Source organism: Pteronotus mesoamericanus, unplaced genomic scaffold (assembly GCF_021234165.1).
Source record: "Pteronotus mesoamericanus isolate MK-2021 breed Mesoamerican mustached bat unplaced genomic scaffold, CSHL_Meso_final contig_25, whole genome shotgun sequence".
Taxonomy (NCBI): Eukaryota; Metazoa; Chordata; class Mammalia; order Chiroptera; family Mormoopidae; genus Pteronotus; species Pteronotus mesoamericanus.
Genome location: NW_026555105.1, coordinates 24584605 through 24602879, shown reverse-complemented (window position 1 = coordinate 24602879; position 18275 = coordinate 24584605). Strand labels below are relative to the sequence as shown.

Sequence of the window (18275 nt, the reverse complement as noted above, 5' to 3'; positions counted from 1 at the left end):
ATGCTAGCAAATTCACAGCTAATGCTATCTTGTGTAAATGTTTTCTCCCCTGCCCCACAGTCTAGAGCAGCCAGGTATAAATACATTAGGGCCATGAAAAGTGCTTCATGCAGTAGGTGACAAGATATTTAGGAGGATTCATTTGCCAAACTTATTTTTGTATTCTTGAGCTCAAGAATGGAACAGAAGAATACAACAAATTCTATGTATTTCATTACTTTGTCGTTCTGTTGGCAAAACCTATACTTCAAAGTTGTGTGGGCTTTATAAGACTAGCATTGTTACAGGGCAGTGTTTCGTTGGCCTAGGGATCCTTTTACAAGAATCTTTGATGTTTTACTAGGCCTGATAGAGCCCAAGGAATATGTGCAACAGCAACAACAAAAAATCTTCAGTATAAACAGCCTTATTTGGGACTTGATCCCTTAAAGGGTGAAGATGGCTTAAATCCCATGGATGGTGGAATCAACCAAGAGAAAAGGCCCAGCAGTTGTGAAACAAAAGCTGTTTAAACGTTCCCAGTTGTGCTACGAGGTCACAAATTGGCATTTTACATACTAAGAATTGCTTTATTACAGTTGATTTTCCCATTGCGTTTTGTGTTTGGTGGAGTGAATGATTAGTTTCTTTGTTATACTGGGATTGAGTTCTAGTTACTGTACTTTAGAAATCACTGTATCCACTGGGTAACTTTTCATTACCTTCTGTGAGCCTGGGAGGAAGGAGATGGGCAGGAAAGGAGCCTGATGGAATTTTGGGGGTAATGAAAATACTTCATCTAGACTGGTGATGGTTCCAAGACTGCATTTGTTAAGCCTCACCCAATTGTACTTTATTGTATGTAAATTATACCTTAATAAATCTTACTTTAAAAAAGCTTTACGTGCCCAGACCGGCTAGCTCGGTTGAACGGTGTGCAGGCGCACGCAGAGGTGTGGGTTTCGGAGGGGTGCCGTTCGGGAGACAACCGATGAATGCATAGGTGGGCGAAGCGATGCGTTGCTGTTGCTGTTGCCCTCATTTATTTTTGAGTCGCACGCGGCAAAATGTCCCATGTGGGTGGCCCTCTTAACTGGGCAAGGCCTGGGGTTAAGGAGAGGGAAAGAAGCACAAGAGTGGCCATTCTAAAGCGTAATTAGGGGTAATGGCTGGCAAAGACCACCGCGTGGCCCCGTGTAAGGCTGGCTGCCCTGAGCAATAGATCTGGCAGCTCTGGCACTACTGGACCTCCGATGGGCTCGGCTTCCACTTCCTGGGGGGCGCTACTAGGCTCCCTACACTGCCGAGGAATCGGGAAAACTGCCGGATTGTCCACGGCCGGACTGTGACCCGAGGCGGATGGACACCCTACAGACCTAACCACCCCTGCGAGGGTGGCTGGCGACAGGCCTGGGCGCCTCCCGAGAGTCCCGGTTTCCCCGGGGGCGCCCGAACTAACGCAGGGTTGTGAAAAGACCTTTCCGGAAAAGCAGGACCGAAGGCGTCGCTCCCAGTGATGCCACTTTCGTTATGTCGCCTTCCTTCACGCAATTTCCGGCAGTGAGCTGGTCCGGGCCGGGTGGGGAGGGTGGCAGTTAGGCGAGGAATGTCATGAGCGTCTCTGTTTCCAACGGTGAACTAGCTGTCTGCGGCACGGGCTACTCGGCACGGAGCTCCGGTAAGGGGTGCAAAAAGCAGGGCGGGCGCAGGAGTGGCGCTTCAGACTCATGGCGTGGCAGGGACTACGCTCCCCGCCAAAGTCAAGCCCCGAGACCTCCGGGTGTAGTGTTATCCCACCTCGGCAAGGCTGGCCTTTTCCCAGAAACCGGTCTTGTTTGTTCTAGGTCTAAATTCGCGTCGGTTCTTTCTTCTTTTCCTGGCACGGTCTGGAGGAAGGCAGGAAACTAGCGTATGTGCTGGCGCGTAGTTCCAGGCACTGTGCTAAGTGATGCTGATTCTTTTAAAATTTTTGCAACATTCAGGTGCAGGGGGAATTTGGAAGTTGCAGTGGAGCTGGAAAAAGAGCCTGTTGGAACTTTTAGAACATTGATTTCCGTACTTTCCCCTCTTTTAGAATTCTTATACCTTGCCACCAATAAGCTTTCCCCTCCATTCTCCCTCATGCCCTGCGCTGTTTTGTTTTGTGCGAGTATATGAATAGTTACTGGCGGAGCCCACAAACTTTTTTTAAAAAAAGACTAATACAAATCAGAGGTGATTAAATGCCGTCATACACCCCCTCATATAGGTAGTTTGGACTTTAAGTTTTATAAAATTAAATTTATATTATCATGTCATCGGATCGCAACATCTGAAAACTTAATATTTGCACTGACTGGTGTGGCTCAGTGGGCTGGGCGTCGACTGGCAAACGGAAAGGTCGTGGGGTTTGATTCCAGGTCAGGGCACTTGCCTGCGTTACGGGCCAGTTTCTCGGTTGCGGACGTGAGAGGCAACCGATGGATGTTTCTCCTCTCTCTCTCTTCCGCCTCTCTAAAAATACTTAAATAAATTTAAAACACACACACACACACACACACTAGTATTTGACTCAGTTTAATCTAACCCTTTAAAAAAAAAAATAGGCCAAATGGAGTCACTTTTGCTAAGCTACGTCAACAAAAACTTAATAACTAACCTAATTGCAGGATCAGCCTCCTATTTCTGCCTATAAAAACCTTCCAATTTCTATAACTCCTCAGCACTCCCTTTCAGTTGCTAGATGGGATGCTGCCTGATTCATTAATGAAATAATAAAGCCAATTAGATTTTCAAATTTACTTAGTTGAATTTTGTTCTTTAACACCTTTTAGGATGGCATATAAGTTAGCGTATTCTTTTTTTCCATACTTGACATCTGCACCATTAATTATTAAAAAGGGACATGAGCATTTAGCACCAATTCCTTTGTGTTACTAGTTATTTTAGGTTGAATGCAGGCCATTCAAAACACCTCATTAATATATGGGATTGAGTCCACCTAACCAGCACTAACTGCAGTTATAATGGTGATTATTGGTAAAATGTTATACTAGCAGAAAACCATTCTTTCTTTTTGTGTGTATGTTGCCCTTACTGAAATACTTAGTTTTCTCTTTTAAAAGATACGTTTCACTTTCAGAAATCAAACAGCTTCATGATCAAAATAGATTTACTTCATTTATACAACTGGTTTTATGGATGAAAAAGTACACAAAATATTTTTAATTTTAAATCATTTTTAATCTTTCAATTATAGTTGACATACATTATATTGTTTGAGGTGTACAGCCCAGTGATTAGAAATTACATAATATACTACGTAATGGTAATAAATCTTGCACCTATCTGACATACATAGTTATTGAAATATTATTGACTATATTCCCTGTGCTGTACTTTACATCCACATGACTGTTCTCTAACAGCAATTTGTATTAATACTACTTAATCGCTTCACCTTTTTCATCCATCCCCCAGCCCCCCTCCCATCTGGCAACTGTCAAAATGTTCTTTGTACCTATGACTATAAATCTTTCTGTTCTGCTTGTTTATTTTGTTTTTGAGATTCAATTGTTAATATGTATTTATTGCCATTTTATGCTCACATTTTTATTCATATTTTTTATCTTTTTTTCTTCTTAAGACCCTTTAACATGTCATATAATAGTGGTTTGGTGGTGAAATCCTTTAGCTTTTTCTTGTCTGGGAAGCTCTTTATCTGTCCTTTAATTCTAAATAATAGGTTTTCTGGATAGAATAATGTTGGTAGTAGGTCCTTGCTTTTCATCCCTTTGAATATATCTTGCTAATCCCTCTGGCCTGCAAAATTTCTGTTGAGAAATCAGCTGACAGTTTTATGGGAGTGTTCTTGTAGGTAACTGCTTTTCTCTTGCTGCTTTTTAGATTCTTTTTGTCTTTAACCTTTGGCATTTTAATTATGATGTGTCTTGGTGTGAGCCTCTTTGGGTTTATCTGGTTTGGAACTCTGCACTACCTGAACTTGTATGTCTATTTCCTTCAAGTCAGGGAAGTTTTCTGTCATTTTTTTCAAATAGGTTTTCGATTTCTTGCTCTCTGCCCCTTCCAGCACCATGTGAATGTTGTTGCACTTGAAGTTGTCCCAGAGGCTCCTTACACTATCTTCATTGTTTTGGATTCTTTTTTCTTTTTGTTGCTGTGATTGGGGTTGTTTTTTGTTTTTTGTTTGTTTGGTTTTCGGGGGGGTTGCTTTTAAATTACAAGTCACTGATTTGATTTTTGGCTTCACCCACTCTACTGTTGATTTCCTGTAAATTATTTGTTTCAGTTAGTGTATTCTTCATTTCTGACTGGTTCTTTTTATGCTATTGAAATTCCCAGTAAGTTCATTGAGCATCCTTATAACCAGTGTTTTGACCTCTGCATCTAGTTGATTACTTGTCTCCGCTTTGTTTAGTTTCTTTTTTCTGGCGGTTTATTCTGTCCTTTCATTTTGGCTATATTTCTTTGTCTCCTCATTTTGGCAGCCTCCCTGTGTTTGTTTCTATGTATTAGGTAGAGCTGCTATGTCTTCCAGGCTTGGTATGGTGACCTAATGTAGTACGTGTCCTGTAGGGTCCAATGGCACAGCCTCCTCAATCACCCAAACTAAGCACTCAAAGTGTAACCCTCATGTGGGCTATGTACACCCTCCTCTTTAGTTGAGCCTTGATTGCTCTTGGCAAGTCAATGGGAGGGATTTATCCCCAGGCTGATCAGTTGTGAGGACTGGCTGTGACCACCAATCACCAAAGAAAGATCAGCTGTGCAGGGCCCCCCGCCCCCACAGAGCAGGCCTCTGGTGCCCACCAAGTCTGCCCCTGGAGTGTGTCACTTGTGGAGGTGGCTGGGTGGTGATGCTTCAACATGGCCTGAAGCTGTCTCTTGGGTGCACAGGCTCTGGGGCCTCCTGGGAGGTGTAAGCCAAGGTCAGTCACTGTCTGTGTTCTGCCTGGTGCGACCCAGCATGAGCTACAAAGAGATGTGCAGGTGGCCACTACATGTGCTGGGTCGGAGGTGCCCAGGTGAGGCCAAGCTGTGAACCAACGCCTGTGAATCCATTGGGGAAATAGGTAAAATGTTGATATGAATGTTATTCCCCACCTCTCCCTCCTTTCTCCCTGGCAAATAAGAGAATCACTTGAGTACCTGCTCCTTTTGCTTATCTCGGAAGCAGGAACAAGAGACAAAGAGTACTATGGAGTTTGGTGTCAGATAGACTTGGATTTAAATCGGCACTTTTTACCCTATGTGACTTTGGAAAAATTAAGAGGCAGGGTAACGTTGGTGGCAAGATAAACATGAGTTCTGAATCTTGGCCATTGTCTTGACTCTCTACCAGGACAAACTAGAGTGGATATGTAATGGGAATATGTTCACTTTGTCAAAAGAATTCAGGTTCTAAGAGCAGTGGAGCCTAAACTGCCAGTTGCTAGTATGTCCTCACAGCCCAGAACTCCAATACACTGCATCTGAGAGGTCTAAATTCATTGGCTATGAAACGTCATTGTTGCTTGCAGATGATTACAGTTTTCCTTGTTTTTAGCCTGTAGCTGTGTCAGCGTGTATGATGCCATCTCGTACTAACCTGGCTACTGGAATACCCAGTAGTAAAGTAAAATACTCAAGACTCTCCAGCACGGATGATGGCTACATTGACCTTCAGGTAAGTGCAGAAGAGAGCTGATGAGAGCGGCTGGCTCTGCTCCTGATGAATTAGCAGGCAGACCTTGCAGACAGAGGGTTTGCTAAGTATCCCTGGGGATTAGAGGGAGCAGCAAGAAAGAAACCCAGGTCCTTTCAGCTGTAGCCTGCAGAAGGAGGGACCTTGGTGGAGCTGTTTCAAACCAATGGAAATGCTGTTCCTTTTTAAGAATTTTTAGTTGTAACACCAGAGCCCAATAATTGCACATTTTATTTAGTTTATCTGAAAAATAATCAGATTGTGTTGTGTTAAGTAGAGTTTTCTAAAGAACTATGTCATTGGTTTGTTTACAATTTAGTCAAAGCCAGTTCATCTTTTAAGGGAGAAACTAACTGCTAAAGCCAACACATTGTGGAATTCTTCCTTTTTTCCTGATGTCATGAGATCCAATTTATTAAAGGTATTCTTTGTGACAAACAGTAAGTAAAATAGAGTATTTATTAAGTTTGTATTCTACCCTAATCACTTTTTAGAAAATACTTAATGATGTAGAATGTCCTTTTGCCCATTTCTTCTTAGAACAGAATATTTTAGGTAGAATCAGGGCCAAGAAGGAAGTAGCAGGAAGGCATCCTTTTAAATATAAACAAATCAATTATTCTTTGTACTCTTTGGATGTGCACTTGAAGGACAGAGATTTTTTTTTTTAAGTGCATCTGGAAAAATTCTAGCCAGTTAGGTCAGATATAGCCATGATCCAAACCTTAGAAAGATTGTTTTTGAATCTTAACCTTGAATTGAACTTGTTAATAAGGCAGGTAACTTGCTCCATAGGGCAGGCAACTAATGCTTTAAAAAAAGCTGTTTCTAAAACTTTTGACTGTATGGTGACTTAACTTTGAAAGTCAGAAGCCACTTATTTTCTTTACTTCTCCAGAGTAAGATGTTCAGTCTTGAATCCGTGTAGATTAGCACCGCCTTCCATGGGCCAGGCACTTAATGAATACATGTCTAATCAATGAATAACCATTAAGTGTCTTTTTATTTGTAGGAAAATAGTTTTTTATGGTCTGTGGAATGAAACTAAAACTAGAAAGAATAACATTCTGCTGGGACTCATTGATAGAGCAGTAAACTAAAGCTTTGTCTCCTGCCTGTTCCTTTCCTTTCCGTCCCAGAGCTGCACTGGGTAGTAGGACTTACTTCAAGACATATGGAGCATTCAGATTAGTTCATATTTTCCTCCCTGCTTTAAAGTGTCTGCGCCCTGGTATTGTCATAATGCTCTTCCTTGTCTGTTTTTTTCTCTTCCAGTTTAAGAAGAGCCCTCCTAAGATCCCGTATAAGGCCATTGCGCTTGCTACAGTGCTGTTTTTGATTGGCACCTTTCTCATTATCATAGGCTCCCTCCTGCTGGCAGGCTATATCAGCAAAGGGGTAAGCTGAGGGTTTCTGGGAATTTGCCAGGAGATTTAAAATGTGAACCAGGGCTCTATTGTTTGATAATCGTATCTAGTACAGCAGATTCCAGCAGGAAGAAGAAAGGGGTTTTGGGTTCTTTTTTTTAAGACTTTGTTCTGTGATTACAAAACATAAGTTTCTTCCTTTGAACAACAAACTTCTCCCACAGTTCCTCAGAGGTGGGTGGTGTCAGGTCAGCAAATTTTCCCTCTGAGATGTTGGGCGTTTTCCTTACTCTCACAGTTTGGAACAGCAAAGCTAAGCCTAGAATCGAGGACTTCTGAATGATAAAGGCTGTAAATGGGGTAGTTTGCTGTTGTGGCTTTGCAGTGCTACAGATGTACTAGTCTGTTTTGGGGGAGAAGCAGTGAGCCTTGTGAAAGTCTGGGACCACTGACCAAGCCAGGACTTTTGGCGCATGAATCAGAGCCTTCTTATATTGGGCTTGGTCGCAGTTCCTGCTAAGCTTCAATATGGTACTTTAGAAACCTGAAGTGGTGTTTGGTGGTTCTTGGGCTCTATCTAGACATTTAAACAACGTCTGAGTTGTTTTGAACTAGTACTGATCATAATTCATGTTCTTCAACACACATCAGGTCAGGGGATCTGTGGGCATTATTTTTGGACTTGGCAATACTAGCAATATCACAGTAAAATGGCTGTATATGGGTTTTAAGAAATATATCTAATTTGCCTTACATCCTTAGCTATCTAAAACAATTAGATGGTGACCAGATGCTTACTTGGTGTGCATTCTAAGTTTGAACACCCAACTTCAGGGCTGTGCCTTTGGTTAGCTTTCATTGCATTATGGAGGATAAATCCCAAGGGTATTGTAAGGAGTCTATTAATGATATTATAGCTTTTGACTTTTGGCTGAGAGGAGGCGAAGGTGCAACTTTCTTTGGTCATCCTGAATCTGGGTTCATCTGACACCAGCCGTCTCCCCCATGCCACCGAAGTTTGACCCCAACAAAATCAAAGTCCTATGTCTGAGGTGCACCAGTAGGGTAGTTGGTGCCACGTCTGCCCTGGTCCCCAAGATTGGCCCCCTGGGTCTGTCTCCAAAAAAAAGTTGGTGATGAAATCATCGAAGCAACCCGTGGCTTGAAGGGTCTGAGGATTACAGTGAAACTGACTATTCAGAAGAGACAGGCCCAGATTAAAGTAGTGCCTTCTGCCTCTGTATTAATCATCAAAGAACCACCACGAGATAGAAAGAAGCAAAAAAACATTAAGCACAGTGGCAGTATCACTTTTGATGAGATTGTCAACATTGCCCGACAGATGGGGCACCGATCTTCAGCTAGAGAACTCTCTGGAACCATTAAAGAGCCCGGGAACTGCCCAATCTGTGGGCTGCAATGGCGATGGCCGCCACCCTCCTGACATCACAGATGACATCAACAGCGCTGCTGTGAAACGCCCCGCTAGTGAAGACCTACAAAGGAAAATATTTCAATTAAAGATCATTTGACAACCAAAAAATATATAAAAATTGAAAGTGGAGGTGAGATCCACATGCAACAATACCATTTTATTTTGTGTGGTTTATAAAGACTACTCAATAAATAAGAATAAGATGTTAATTTTTTAAAAATCTCTAAGCCCTGGCAGGTTGGCTTAGTTGATTGGAACATTGTCCCGTACACCAAAAAGCTGCAGGTTCAACTTCTGGTCAGAGCACATACCTAGGTTGCAAGTTTGATCCCCAGTTGGGGTGCATACAGAAGGCAACCAATTGATATATCTCACTCACATTGGTGTTTCTCTCTCCCTCTTTTCCTCCATTCATCTCTCCTAAAATCAGTAATCATATATTTAGGTGAGGATTAACAAAAAAAGAAGAAGAAAATCAGTAATAGGTTGTCGCAGGGAGCACTGCGGTGGAGTGCGGGACTCCTGGATCTGAGGGTTACCGCCTGGCGCCAGCTGAGGAGGGAGCGAGGCTCTGAATCCTGCAGATTCATTGTCCCGGGGTTGTCACGGATGGGGGAATAAACACGAGATGGCGCAAACACTTCTCTGTTTGCCAGGAGAGGAGACATGGCTCTTTAGGGGAGAGAAGGCCCCAAACCCCCTGTCCAAAGGCTTTTATTGAGAGCCAAGGGCACAGAGGTATGCAGCAAAGCTCATCAATCAATGTCAAAAGGCTATGTTTACAGAAAACAAATAGAGATCATGGATAACAATTAGAGGAACACAGGACATCTGCCTCAGGTCAGGGTCTATGAATAATGTAAATCTCCTTCCCAGTATGAGCCCATTATCATCACTTTTGAGGGAAGAACAAAGCATGCTTAGAGGAACTGACTTCTAGGCCTGATTGTCCCCGGGAATTGACCAACCCAGTTTAGGGCTGTACCTGCCTTTAATATTGTTTCAAACCTAAGCCAGGCAGGCAGGGCAGAGCCACCAAGAAGTAAGGAGGCTTCTTTCAGATGAAATGAGGGTTCCGGCCAAGTCGAAGGTGAGCCGAGGTGTGCAGGCCTTTTTTGCCCTTTCTCCGTGTCCCCCAAGTCCTTGTCCTGCTGCTAATACTGGCCAATGTCTGGCTTAGGTTGTCCCTCCTCGTGAGAGAACTTACCCATCATCAACAAGTGACTATCACAGGGCCAACCAGGGTGATGTGAGAGGACAGGTTTCACCTCCTCAGGGGCCTGTTTTTCCAAGGCCTCCTTGAATATTTCCAGCCTTGGGGCCTTCTTGCCTGTCGGCCGGGCTACAGTCCCTGAAACCAGACAGGGCGTTTCCCAACAATAGGTTTTCTTTTGTTTTTTGGTTTGGGTTTTTTTTTTTTACTTTTTATTACAGATAATTCAAGCAAAACAGAAGCAGCTGAAATATTACAATGAACCCCTATGTGTCCACCGTGCAGCATCAACAGTTACAAACATTTATTTAATCTATCCGCCTCAACTTTTTTCCTGTGTATTAAAGCAGACACCAGATTTACATTTTGCTGGTAATTCTTTTTTTCTTTTTTCTTTTTTTTTTAATCCTCACCCAAGGACATTCTTATTGATTTTAGAGAGAGGGGAAGGGAGGGAGAAAGAAAGGGAGAAAAACATCGATGTGATAAAGAAACATCAGTCAGTTGCCTCTCTCATGCGCCCTAACTGGGATTGAACAAACATACAACCCAGGCATATGCTCCAACCAGGAATTGAACCTGCAGCCTTTTGGTTTATGGGACCATGCTCCAACCAACTGAGCCACACCAGCCAGGGCTTGCTGGTGAATTCTTAAGTGTGCATCTTTAGTATGCATCTCTAACAGTTTTTACATAAATCTTGGGATGCTGTCTTAATATTATTTACCTTATTCTATTTCTCATATTTCTTGCAAACTGTTAGATTTAGGGACTTCCTTCGATTTGGATTTAATTTAGTTTAATTTTGTTTTAGAAAGAATATTTCATAAGAAGCGCCACGTATTTACTGTAGCACATTGATTCTCAAACTTCAGTGTCAATCAGCATTACCTTGTAGGTTTGTTAGCACACAGATCTCTTGCTCTCATTCCCAGAGATTCTAGCTGTAGGTCTGGCAGGGGCATGAGAATTTGCATTTCTTAATAAGTTCCCAGGAAATGCTGGTGGTCTAAGGACCACATTTTGATAACATTGCCATAGCATTACATTAGGAGACACATGGTTGTCCTAGTTTTTAGTGGATATTAAGATTGATTCCGGGGTTCAAGTGTTTTCAGCTAAATTCACTTATTATGAACTTCTCCATCACTCTTTACACTTATGAGTCAGTTTTATCATTTTCTGCATTTATCGGATGAAATTCTTCTATAAAGAACCTTCTCAAATTTGCTCTTTGGTTACCCTGAAATCCAGTGTGTATATAGTGAAGGTAGGAAACATGTTTGATTATTTCTCTATTTTAACTTTTATATAAATATATCTAGCAACCTCAACAAATGACCACAGAATTATTAGTATCATTATAAACTCATCATTTTTAAAGTATTTTTGCTTTAATTAGTTTTAGTTTTTATACTTTTAACATATAAATCATCCCAAATTGGGTCAGTTAGGAGCCCATTCAGTTCACTCCTGTGTCGTTTAAACCTGACCTGTGTAGCCTTTGATAGCTTCTTGCTTCCTGGTGCAGCAGGTTACCCATTTCCTGCCCTCTAGCTTGTCAACAGCCCTTATCTCTAAGGAGCCCTGATTTAGAGGTCTCCCAAACTGGGCATTAATGGTGCTCATTGCTAGTGGTTTTCATTGTTCCTAGATCTTTTCAGAGACAGAATCAGGAAATAGGTATCTTTTAGAAAACATGGGAAAATAATATAGAGATACCACATAGATATAAAAATACAGATATTTCTAATGCAAATTTAAGATTAGAATTCTTTGTATATGTATGTCTATCCTAGTGATATTTGTATAATTACTTGCCTTACTCTGCATATAATTGCTTCAAAATAACAGTAACTGTATTAAATGCCAAATATAGGAAGGCTGAATGCACCATAAGTTTTCTTTGCAATTCTTTGAATCCTTAGAATATGACTATTAGGGATGTAGTGAAATCTTGTTAAAGATAAAAGGAGAAAAGGAGAAAATGTAAAAGAAGGTAACAGAGAAAGCACCAAGCAAGTCCAATTGTGAGAGCTGTAGACTTTATTCTTTCTGATTTTCAAATAGTCCATCTTTGGCCCAAAGGAGCCCCTTTAAGTTCTCTTTCCTTGTGTTTAAGCTCATGTTTATTGAGTCATTGTGTGCCAGCTGGGGCCACTTGCTTTACATGTATTACCTCATTGAGTTTTCACAATGACCATATGGAGTAAATACTGCTTCTCTTTCTGTTTGTGAATGAAGCAGCCAAAATTGTATTGATTAGATAACTCATCAGTATACTTTATGTAAATAGCCCTATTAAAAGGAGATTTATAGGTTGAGTTTAAATCTTTGGATGAGGGAACTCTTCCTAAACTTAAAAACAATGGGAAAAGTCACAAAGAAAAAGGAGGATAAGTTTAACTATAAAACATTTAAAATTGCATGTATAAAACCAAGACAGACAAAGCAGTTTTGTAAAGGTGAATTCATTCAGCACATTTATTGAGCCTCTCTTATATGTCGGGCACAGCTGGGGATACAGGGATGAACAAAGTCCCTATCCTAATGGAATTCTCCCAAAAGTTGAAGCCCTACTGATAAAGAGATTAAACACTATTCCTCCGTCTTTGACCTATGAATCATGCTCATGGGAATATACACTAAAGAAATAATCTGAAATGGCAAGGAAAACACTGAAATTTAGTGTGGTATTCTGTACAGTCACAAAAAATGAGAGACAACTAAAATATCCAACCGTCCAGGGTGGTGGGATGGGATTAAGTAAAATTACAAAACATTACAGTGGAATGCTACATACCATTAGGTGATATCTATTGGTTTTGGCCTGGCACAGCATGACCCGTGGCCATGTGGTCCATGCCATTGCTGCAGCCCCTGTGGAGGTGTCTGCAACAAGATGAAGCTCATCATTTTGGACCTCTACTCTCAGGTCAGGGTGTGGGCTGCCAAATACATCAGGAACTGCATCATCAGGTTTAATCCAGGACCAGACAAGCACTTCACCCGGTGGCTCCCCACTGGGAGCACCCCACCTGGCTGCTGCAAGAAGCCAATTGAGTACTGTAAGAATGGAGACCTGTGTTTCAAATACGTGAAGACTGCCAACGTGGGCAAGTACGTGGATCTTCCCTGAGACCACCCAGAGAGTTACCACTCCTTTATGTGGAAAAACTTCTTTAAACACACTGACACTCATCCAGAAAACATCAACATTCTGGATGGTAATGCTGCTGACCTACAGGCTGAAACTGACGCCTTCAAAGAAAAGATCAAGGATATAGATGGGATTGAGCAGTTTATTAGAGGCATCAACCCCGATGGACATGTTGCCTTCAATGAGCTGGTCTCTAGCCTGGTGTCCGGGACCCATACGAAGACGCTGGACATAAACACCATGCTGGCCAGTGCTAGGTTCTTCAATGGACATCTCGCAAGGGTGCCCACTGTGGCCCTGACGGTGGGTGTGGGCACTGTCATGGATGCTAAGAGAGGACGATCCTCATCACAGGAGCTCACAAGGCATTAGTACAAAGCCATCGAGGAGGGAAAGTGAACCATGTGTGGACTGTGTCATGTCTGCCCTCCAGCCCCATCCCTGCACTGCGATTGTGTGTGATGAGGATGCCACCCTGGAGCTGAAAGTGAAGACCGTCAAGTATTTCAAAGGTTTCCTGCTTGTTCATAACAAGTTGGTAGACCCCTTGTACACTGTCCAAGAGAAAGAAACAGAGAAAAAACAGTCTTCTAAGAAACCACACTGTGATTAGCCTGTGCTAATCCTTGTGTCGAATGGCTCATCGAGACAGGCAGGTCTTTCTGGAACTTGTCTTTAGGACAGATTTGTGTTTCTTTAATCCACGCTGATTACTCCAGATAAATGGGTGAACTAATATGCAGCATAGAGCCTAGTTGTAGAGTTTAGCTACAGGAGAAATGACTTGTTTGTAACTAACTCTTAATCAGAAAAAATATTCTAGGAGGTTTTAGCTTTGTTCGGCCTCTGACACTGTTCACATGTGCAACACACTCCTGTCAGGAATTTCTGTCATTATGCGTAGATTCTCAGTTGGGGGGAGTATTTGACAAAATGTCTTTGAAGAGGTTTGAGAGCCCCTCTTGAGCAGGCCTGCCCCGTACTTGAGAATCACTGCTCCAGATTAAGGCACAAGCTCTGAATGTCTTATATGAGCATAAGGAGGCAGTCTCTCTGGTCACTAACAAGTGCCAGGGAAAGAGAACTGCCCCATTTCTTTTATTCTCAGTTGGCCTTTCCATGAACTCTGAAGACTCCTTCGGGGAAGATTTGGGAGGGTAACACTAAAGAGAAGGCTTTGCTGACAAACTCAGAACTTCAAGAGGCCCAAGCAATGTTAAAATCCTCTCCCTAGGGACCCTCCAGCACCAGAAGGAAGGTAGAAACCCTTTTCCCACCAGAGGCCTATGTTTTTGTTCCAAGGTCTCACTGTGGCTCCCCCTTTTACACATTCATTAAAAGTAGAAGGTCCACTGGGGCAACAGGCACTGGCATGATTTCAGAATGGTATTCAGCCAGGGCGACGGGGCTGGAGCAAGCAGCTCAGTTAGGAGTTTAGTCATACAACACATGAGTGACATGTTCTGCTTCCCTAGGAGTTGAGTGTTAAGACAACATACAAATGCTTCTAAAGTTGCCTTTCTCCAAATAAAATACCCCACCCTTCTAACCCTCTCAGGTTCTTGTGGCATGCTCTGATGTTTCCAGAATATCAGGAAATGCAACCCTCTTGTCCCTTTATCTTTCATCCCTGTTCACAATATGAGTCTATTTCTCTGCCTGCTTTTACTTTCTTAAGCCTCCTTCTCTTTGTTTCAAGTGGCTGCTGCCTGGCACAGGCCTCTAAGTTCTGTGTTTGGTACCAGCATTTTGCCTTTAGCTTTTATACGTTGTTGTGCTGTCAATCTGTTTTAAGCTAATAGATCATGGGCTTGTTTATGGTGTGATATTTTCTGTTAAATCCAATATTTAAAAAAAAAAATTATAACACTGGCCAGGTGGCTCATTTGGTTGCAACATTGTCCTGATACACCAAGGTTATGGGTTCAATCCCTGGTCAGGGCACATACAGGAATCAACCAAAGGATGCATATAATAATATATGTGGCACAAATCAATGTTTCTCTCTCCCTTCTCTCCCTCTCTAAAAATCAATAAATAAAAAAATTTAAAAATCCATTACATTAGTTTCAGGTGTACAACATAATGATTCAATATTTGTAAATAGTGCAAAATATCACCACAATAAGTCTAGTTAACACCCGTCATCACTCATAATTATACATTTTTTATGTGATGAGAATTTTTAAGATCTACTCCCTCATCCACTTTTAAATATACAGTACAGCATTCTTAACTGTAGTCATCATGCTCTACATCTCCAGGATTTATTTATTGCATAACTGGAATTTTGTACCTTTGAACACTTCACCCATTTCTCCCACCTCTGTACCCTACAGTGAAAAGCTTTTAGTAATATTTTGCCAATATCTTGTTATAAGACACAAAAAACAAGGCACAGAGTGTGTTCACAACCAAAAACGTTATATAAGTAGTAAAACAAGCTAAAATATCTTTGGATGAACATGGATAATTTATTATCTTTATAATTTTTAGTACTTTGCAAGTTTTTAAAAAAAAATGTATTGATTGTAGAAAGAGGAAAGAAGAGAGAGAAACGTTGACTTGTTCCATTTATTTATGCATTTATTGTTGCTTCTTGTGTGTGCCCTGACCAACCGGGTATCAAACCTGCAAACCTTGGCGTATCGGGATGACACTCTAACCAACTGAGCTACCCTGCTAGGGCATTACTTTGCAGTTTTCCTACAATTGATAATCAGGAGAAAAAAAGATGTAAACCTTTGCCCTAGGTAGTGTATTACCCAAAGAAAATACTCCGAAAAGTGTAAGGTACTGATCTGCAGATTGGATCCGTGTGTTATTTTAAAATTTGTAACTTGTGTAGTACTAATGCGTTTGCCTCTTTCTTCCACTAGGGGGCAGACCGGGCCGTTCCTGTCCTAATCATTGGCATCCTAGTGTTCCTGCCAGGATTCTACCACCTGCGCATCGCCTACTATGCATCCAAAGGCTACCGGGGTTACTCCTACGATGACATTCCAGACTTTGATGACTAAGCTCAGCTTTGAGATATTGAGCAGTTTGGCTAAACTATGGCTAAAAGCTGAGGAATTCTGCAGTTTGCAGATGTTTAACAATAGTCAGGTTTAATGGGTCCATCCTCAAGACTTAACGGAGCTTACAGTTAGCTAATTAGGGCATGCTCTATTTTTCATCTCCTGGCCCCGACAAAAAGCCAACAAGCTTTTCTGCAGGAACATGCCTGTATCATGGAAGAATAGCAATGTTAATTGTATGGAAAAATGGGAGGTTATTCTGTAGTAGAAAGTGCTGCTGCTACCACCCTTTTTGGAGTTGAACATTTCTTTTGAATAGTCTGTATTGTCAATTTGTTCTTGTGGCAAATGGAAGAATGCAATATGTGAAATTTACTACTAAGTAGTTTATTTTGAAAACAAGTATCTTATCCCCTATGCTCTAACTTCATGTTCTAGTGGAAGACCTTGGCAAAATCAAATATTAGCGTGGATGCATCTGTAATATTAAGAACAATCAGGAATTTTTTTAAACCTCAGAGCAAGTTTTCAAAATATAAACACTTTCTCTGTTCACCACTCCTTGGCCAGCTCTGGTCTGATTCACCGATAAGTTGGGCACTGTATAATTTGGGTAATTCTGTCCCTTAAATATTAAGATGCTCTGTATATCTTGCCTTTAAGGACTGGACCTACGGCTGTTTTCTAAGGAAAAATGTAGATAAGTGGTTGTTCAGAGTTTTTAACCACATTGTTAGCACCTTGTGTTACGATGTCATTCTGCTGAAAGTCACAAGATTTGGTCTGTATCCTTAGGAGACTACATTGCCTTAGTTTGATTCTGTTTCCTAGCTTGCAAAAAGTGACATGTTAAAAAAAAAATTAAAATGTCAAAATCTAAATCCTACACTTAAATGAGTTAACTTTAAACATATTTCAGGAAAGATTTTAATGATTATATGGTATCATAGATGCCAATAGCCAGGACAACTTTCATTTTTAGGTAACTGGCATTGCAGTTCAGAGTGCTTTCAGTCAAGCTTTTACCCTGAGGTTGTGGATTGATCAACTAGAGGCCTGGAAATGCTATTAGCTCTGATTTAGAGGGTCGTGGGTAGAGCAAGTTAACGGGGGAAAATGTGTTCAGCTTTGGGTGTGTTAAGTTTTAGATGTTTGTTCTACATCTAAGTGGAGCTGTTGGCTAGGCAATTGCAATGTGCAAGTTTGGAGCTCAGGAAGGGAGTCTAGGGACAGGTAGAAAGTTGAGTCAGTGTTGTGACAGTATCTAAGCACAATGAGCCTGGATGAGAGCTCCCATGGAGTGAATGCGCATGGGAAAAAAACACTAGGACTCAGAAAATGAGGGACAAAGACGGTGGGTGACCTGAAGCAGCCTCCGAGGTTAGGTACATTTGTTAATGAGAGGATAGGCTGGGGAGTCAGTAGTCTAATTAAAGTCCAAGGGCCTTGGCAGTGAAGATGTAAGGAAATATATAAAGCTTTATTCCAGCCTGTGTTTGCAAAGAAAAGCTCAGGCAAGGTTTTGGTCAAACCAGATTACTTGGTCCTTTTTTTCCTTTTTTAAAAAGACTTTATTTTTAGAGAGAGGGGAAAGGAGGGAGAAAGAGGGAGAGAAACATCAATGTGTGGTTTCCTCTTATGTGCTCCCAACTGGGGACCCAGCCTGCAACCCAAACATGTGCCCTGACCGGGAATCGAACCCTTGGTTCACAGGCTGGCGTTCAATTCATTGAGCCACACCAGCCAAGGCTACTTGGTCCTTTTTATAAGGGTAATCTTGCTAGTGGTAAAGGGGTGGCAGGATGGAACAGAGGGCTATAAAATGAAAAGTAAGCATTTGGCTGAGTAAACATTTGCCCCCCCCAGCCCATTCCCCAAGGTTCTCTAATTAAGTTTCTTGTATACCCTCCCCACCCTTCCTGAAATATTCTGTGTGTGTGTCTCCTTAAAAAAAAACAAACTTGGGCTCTCATTGTATAGTTCTATAATTTTGGTTTTTTCCCTGTTCTGTTTTGTATATCTTTCCATCTCCACAGATCAGCCACATTTTCTAAAATAAGTTATAGGTACAGTTTTTCATGCTGTGCATGTAGTGACGGGGTCCTAAGAGCAGAGACCATAAATGTGAGACGCCTAGAGCAGGAATCCTCTCTTGGATGTCCCCTGACAAACGGCCCTTGCTGTTCTATTTGAATATTCAGACTCATAATGTCAGTGCATTTGGATTGTTACAAGAGTATTCTTTATTAAGTCAAAATTCGGAATCCCCGTAACTATGCATTGACAGCAATTGTATCTTCTAGTGCTTTATGGAAAATATCTAGACCTCCATAATCACAGTGAATGTTTCTTTAACCCTTTGCCCAATTTTGTGTCAAGCACTTTCATTATGTATTCTACTTCATTTTAGTCCTTGGG

The 18275-nt window shown here is 41.5% G+C and overlaps 1 protein-coding gene and 2 pseudogenes across 3 annotated transcripts; all 3 read left to right on the top strand.

Moving 5' to 3' along the window:
- Positions 1-1539: 1539 nt before the first annotated feature.
- On the top strand, positions 1540-18058 carry TMEM230 (transmembrane protein 230). 3 transcript variants are annotated; one of them, XM_054574006.1, is made up of 5 exons: positions 1540-1657; positions 5525-5644; positions 6005-6083; positions 6938-7060; positions 15717-18058. In XM_054574006.1, the coding sequence occupies exons 2-5, from the start codon at positions 5622-5624 to the stop codon at positions 15855-15857; spliced, it is 366 nt and encodes a 121-aa protein (XP_054429981.1). In that variant the 5' UTR covers positions 1540-1657; positions 5525-5621; the 3' UTR covers positions 15858-18058. The 3 variants fall into 3 exon arrangements, with proteins under 3 accessions (XP_054429981.1, XP_054429980.1, XP_054429982.1); XM_054574005.1 differs by having other exon boundaries at positions 5982-6083; positions 15717-18054; XM_054574007.1 differs by lacking the exon at positions 6005-6083 and having other exon boundaries at positions 15717-18000.
- Positions 7967-8613, top strand: LOC129070836 (60S ribosomal protein L12-like; annotated as a pseudogene).
- LOC129070835 (glucosamine-6-phosphate isomerase 1-like) lies at positions 12443-13450 on the top strand (annotated as a pseudogene).
- Positions 18059-18275: the final 217 nt, after the last annotated feature.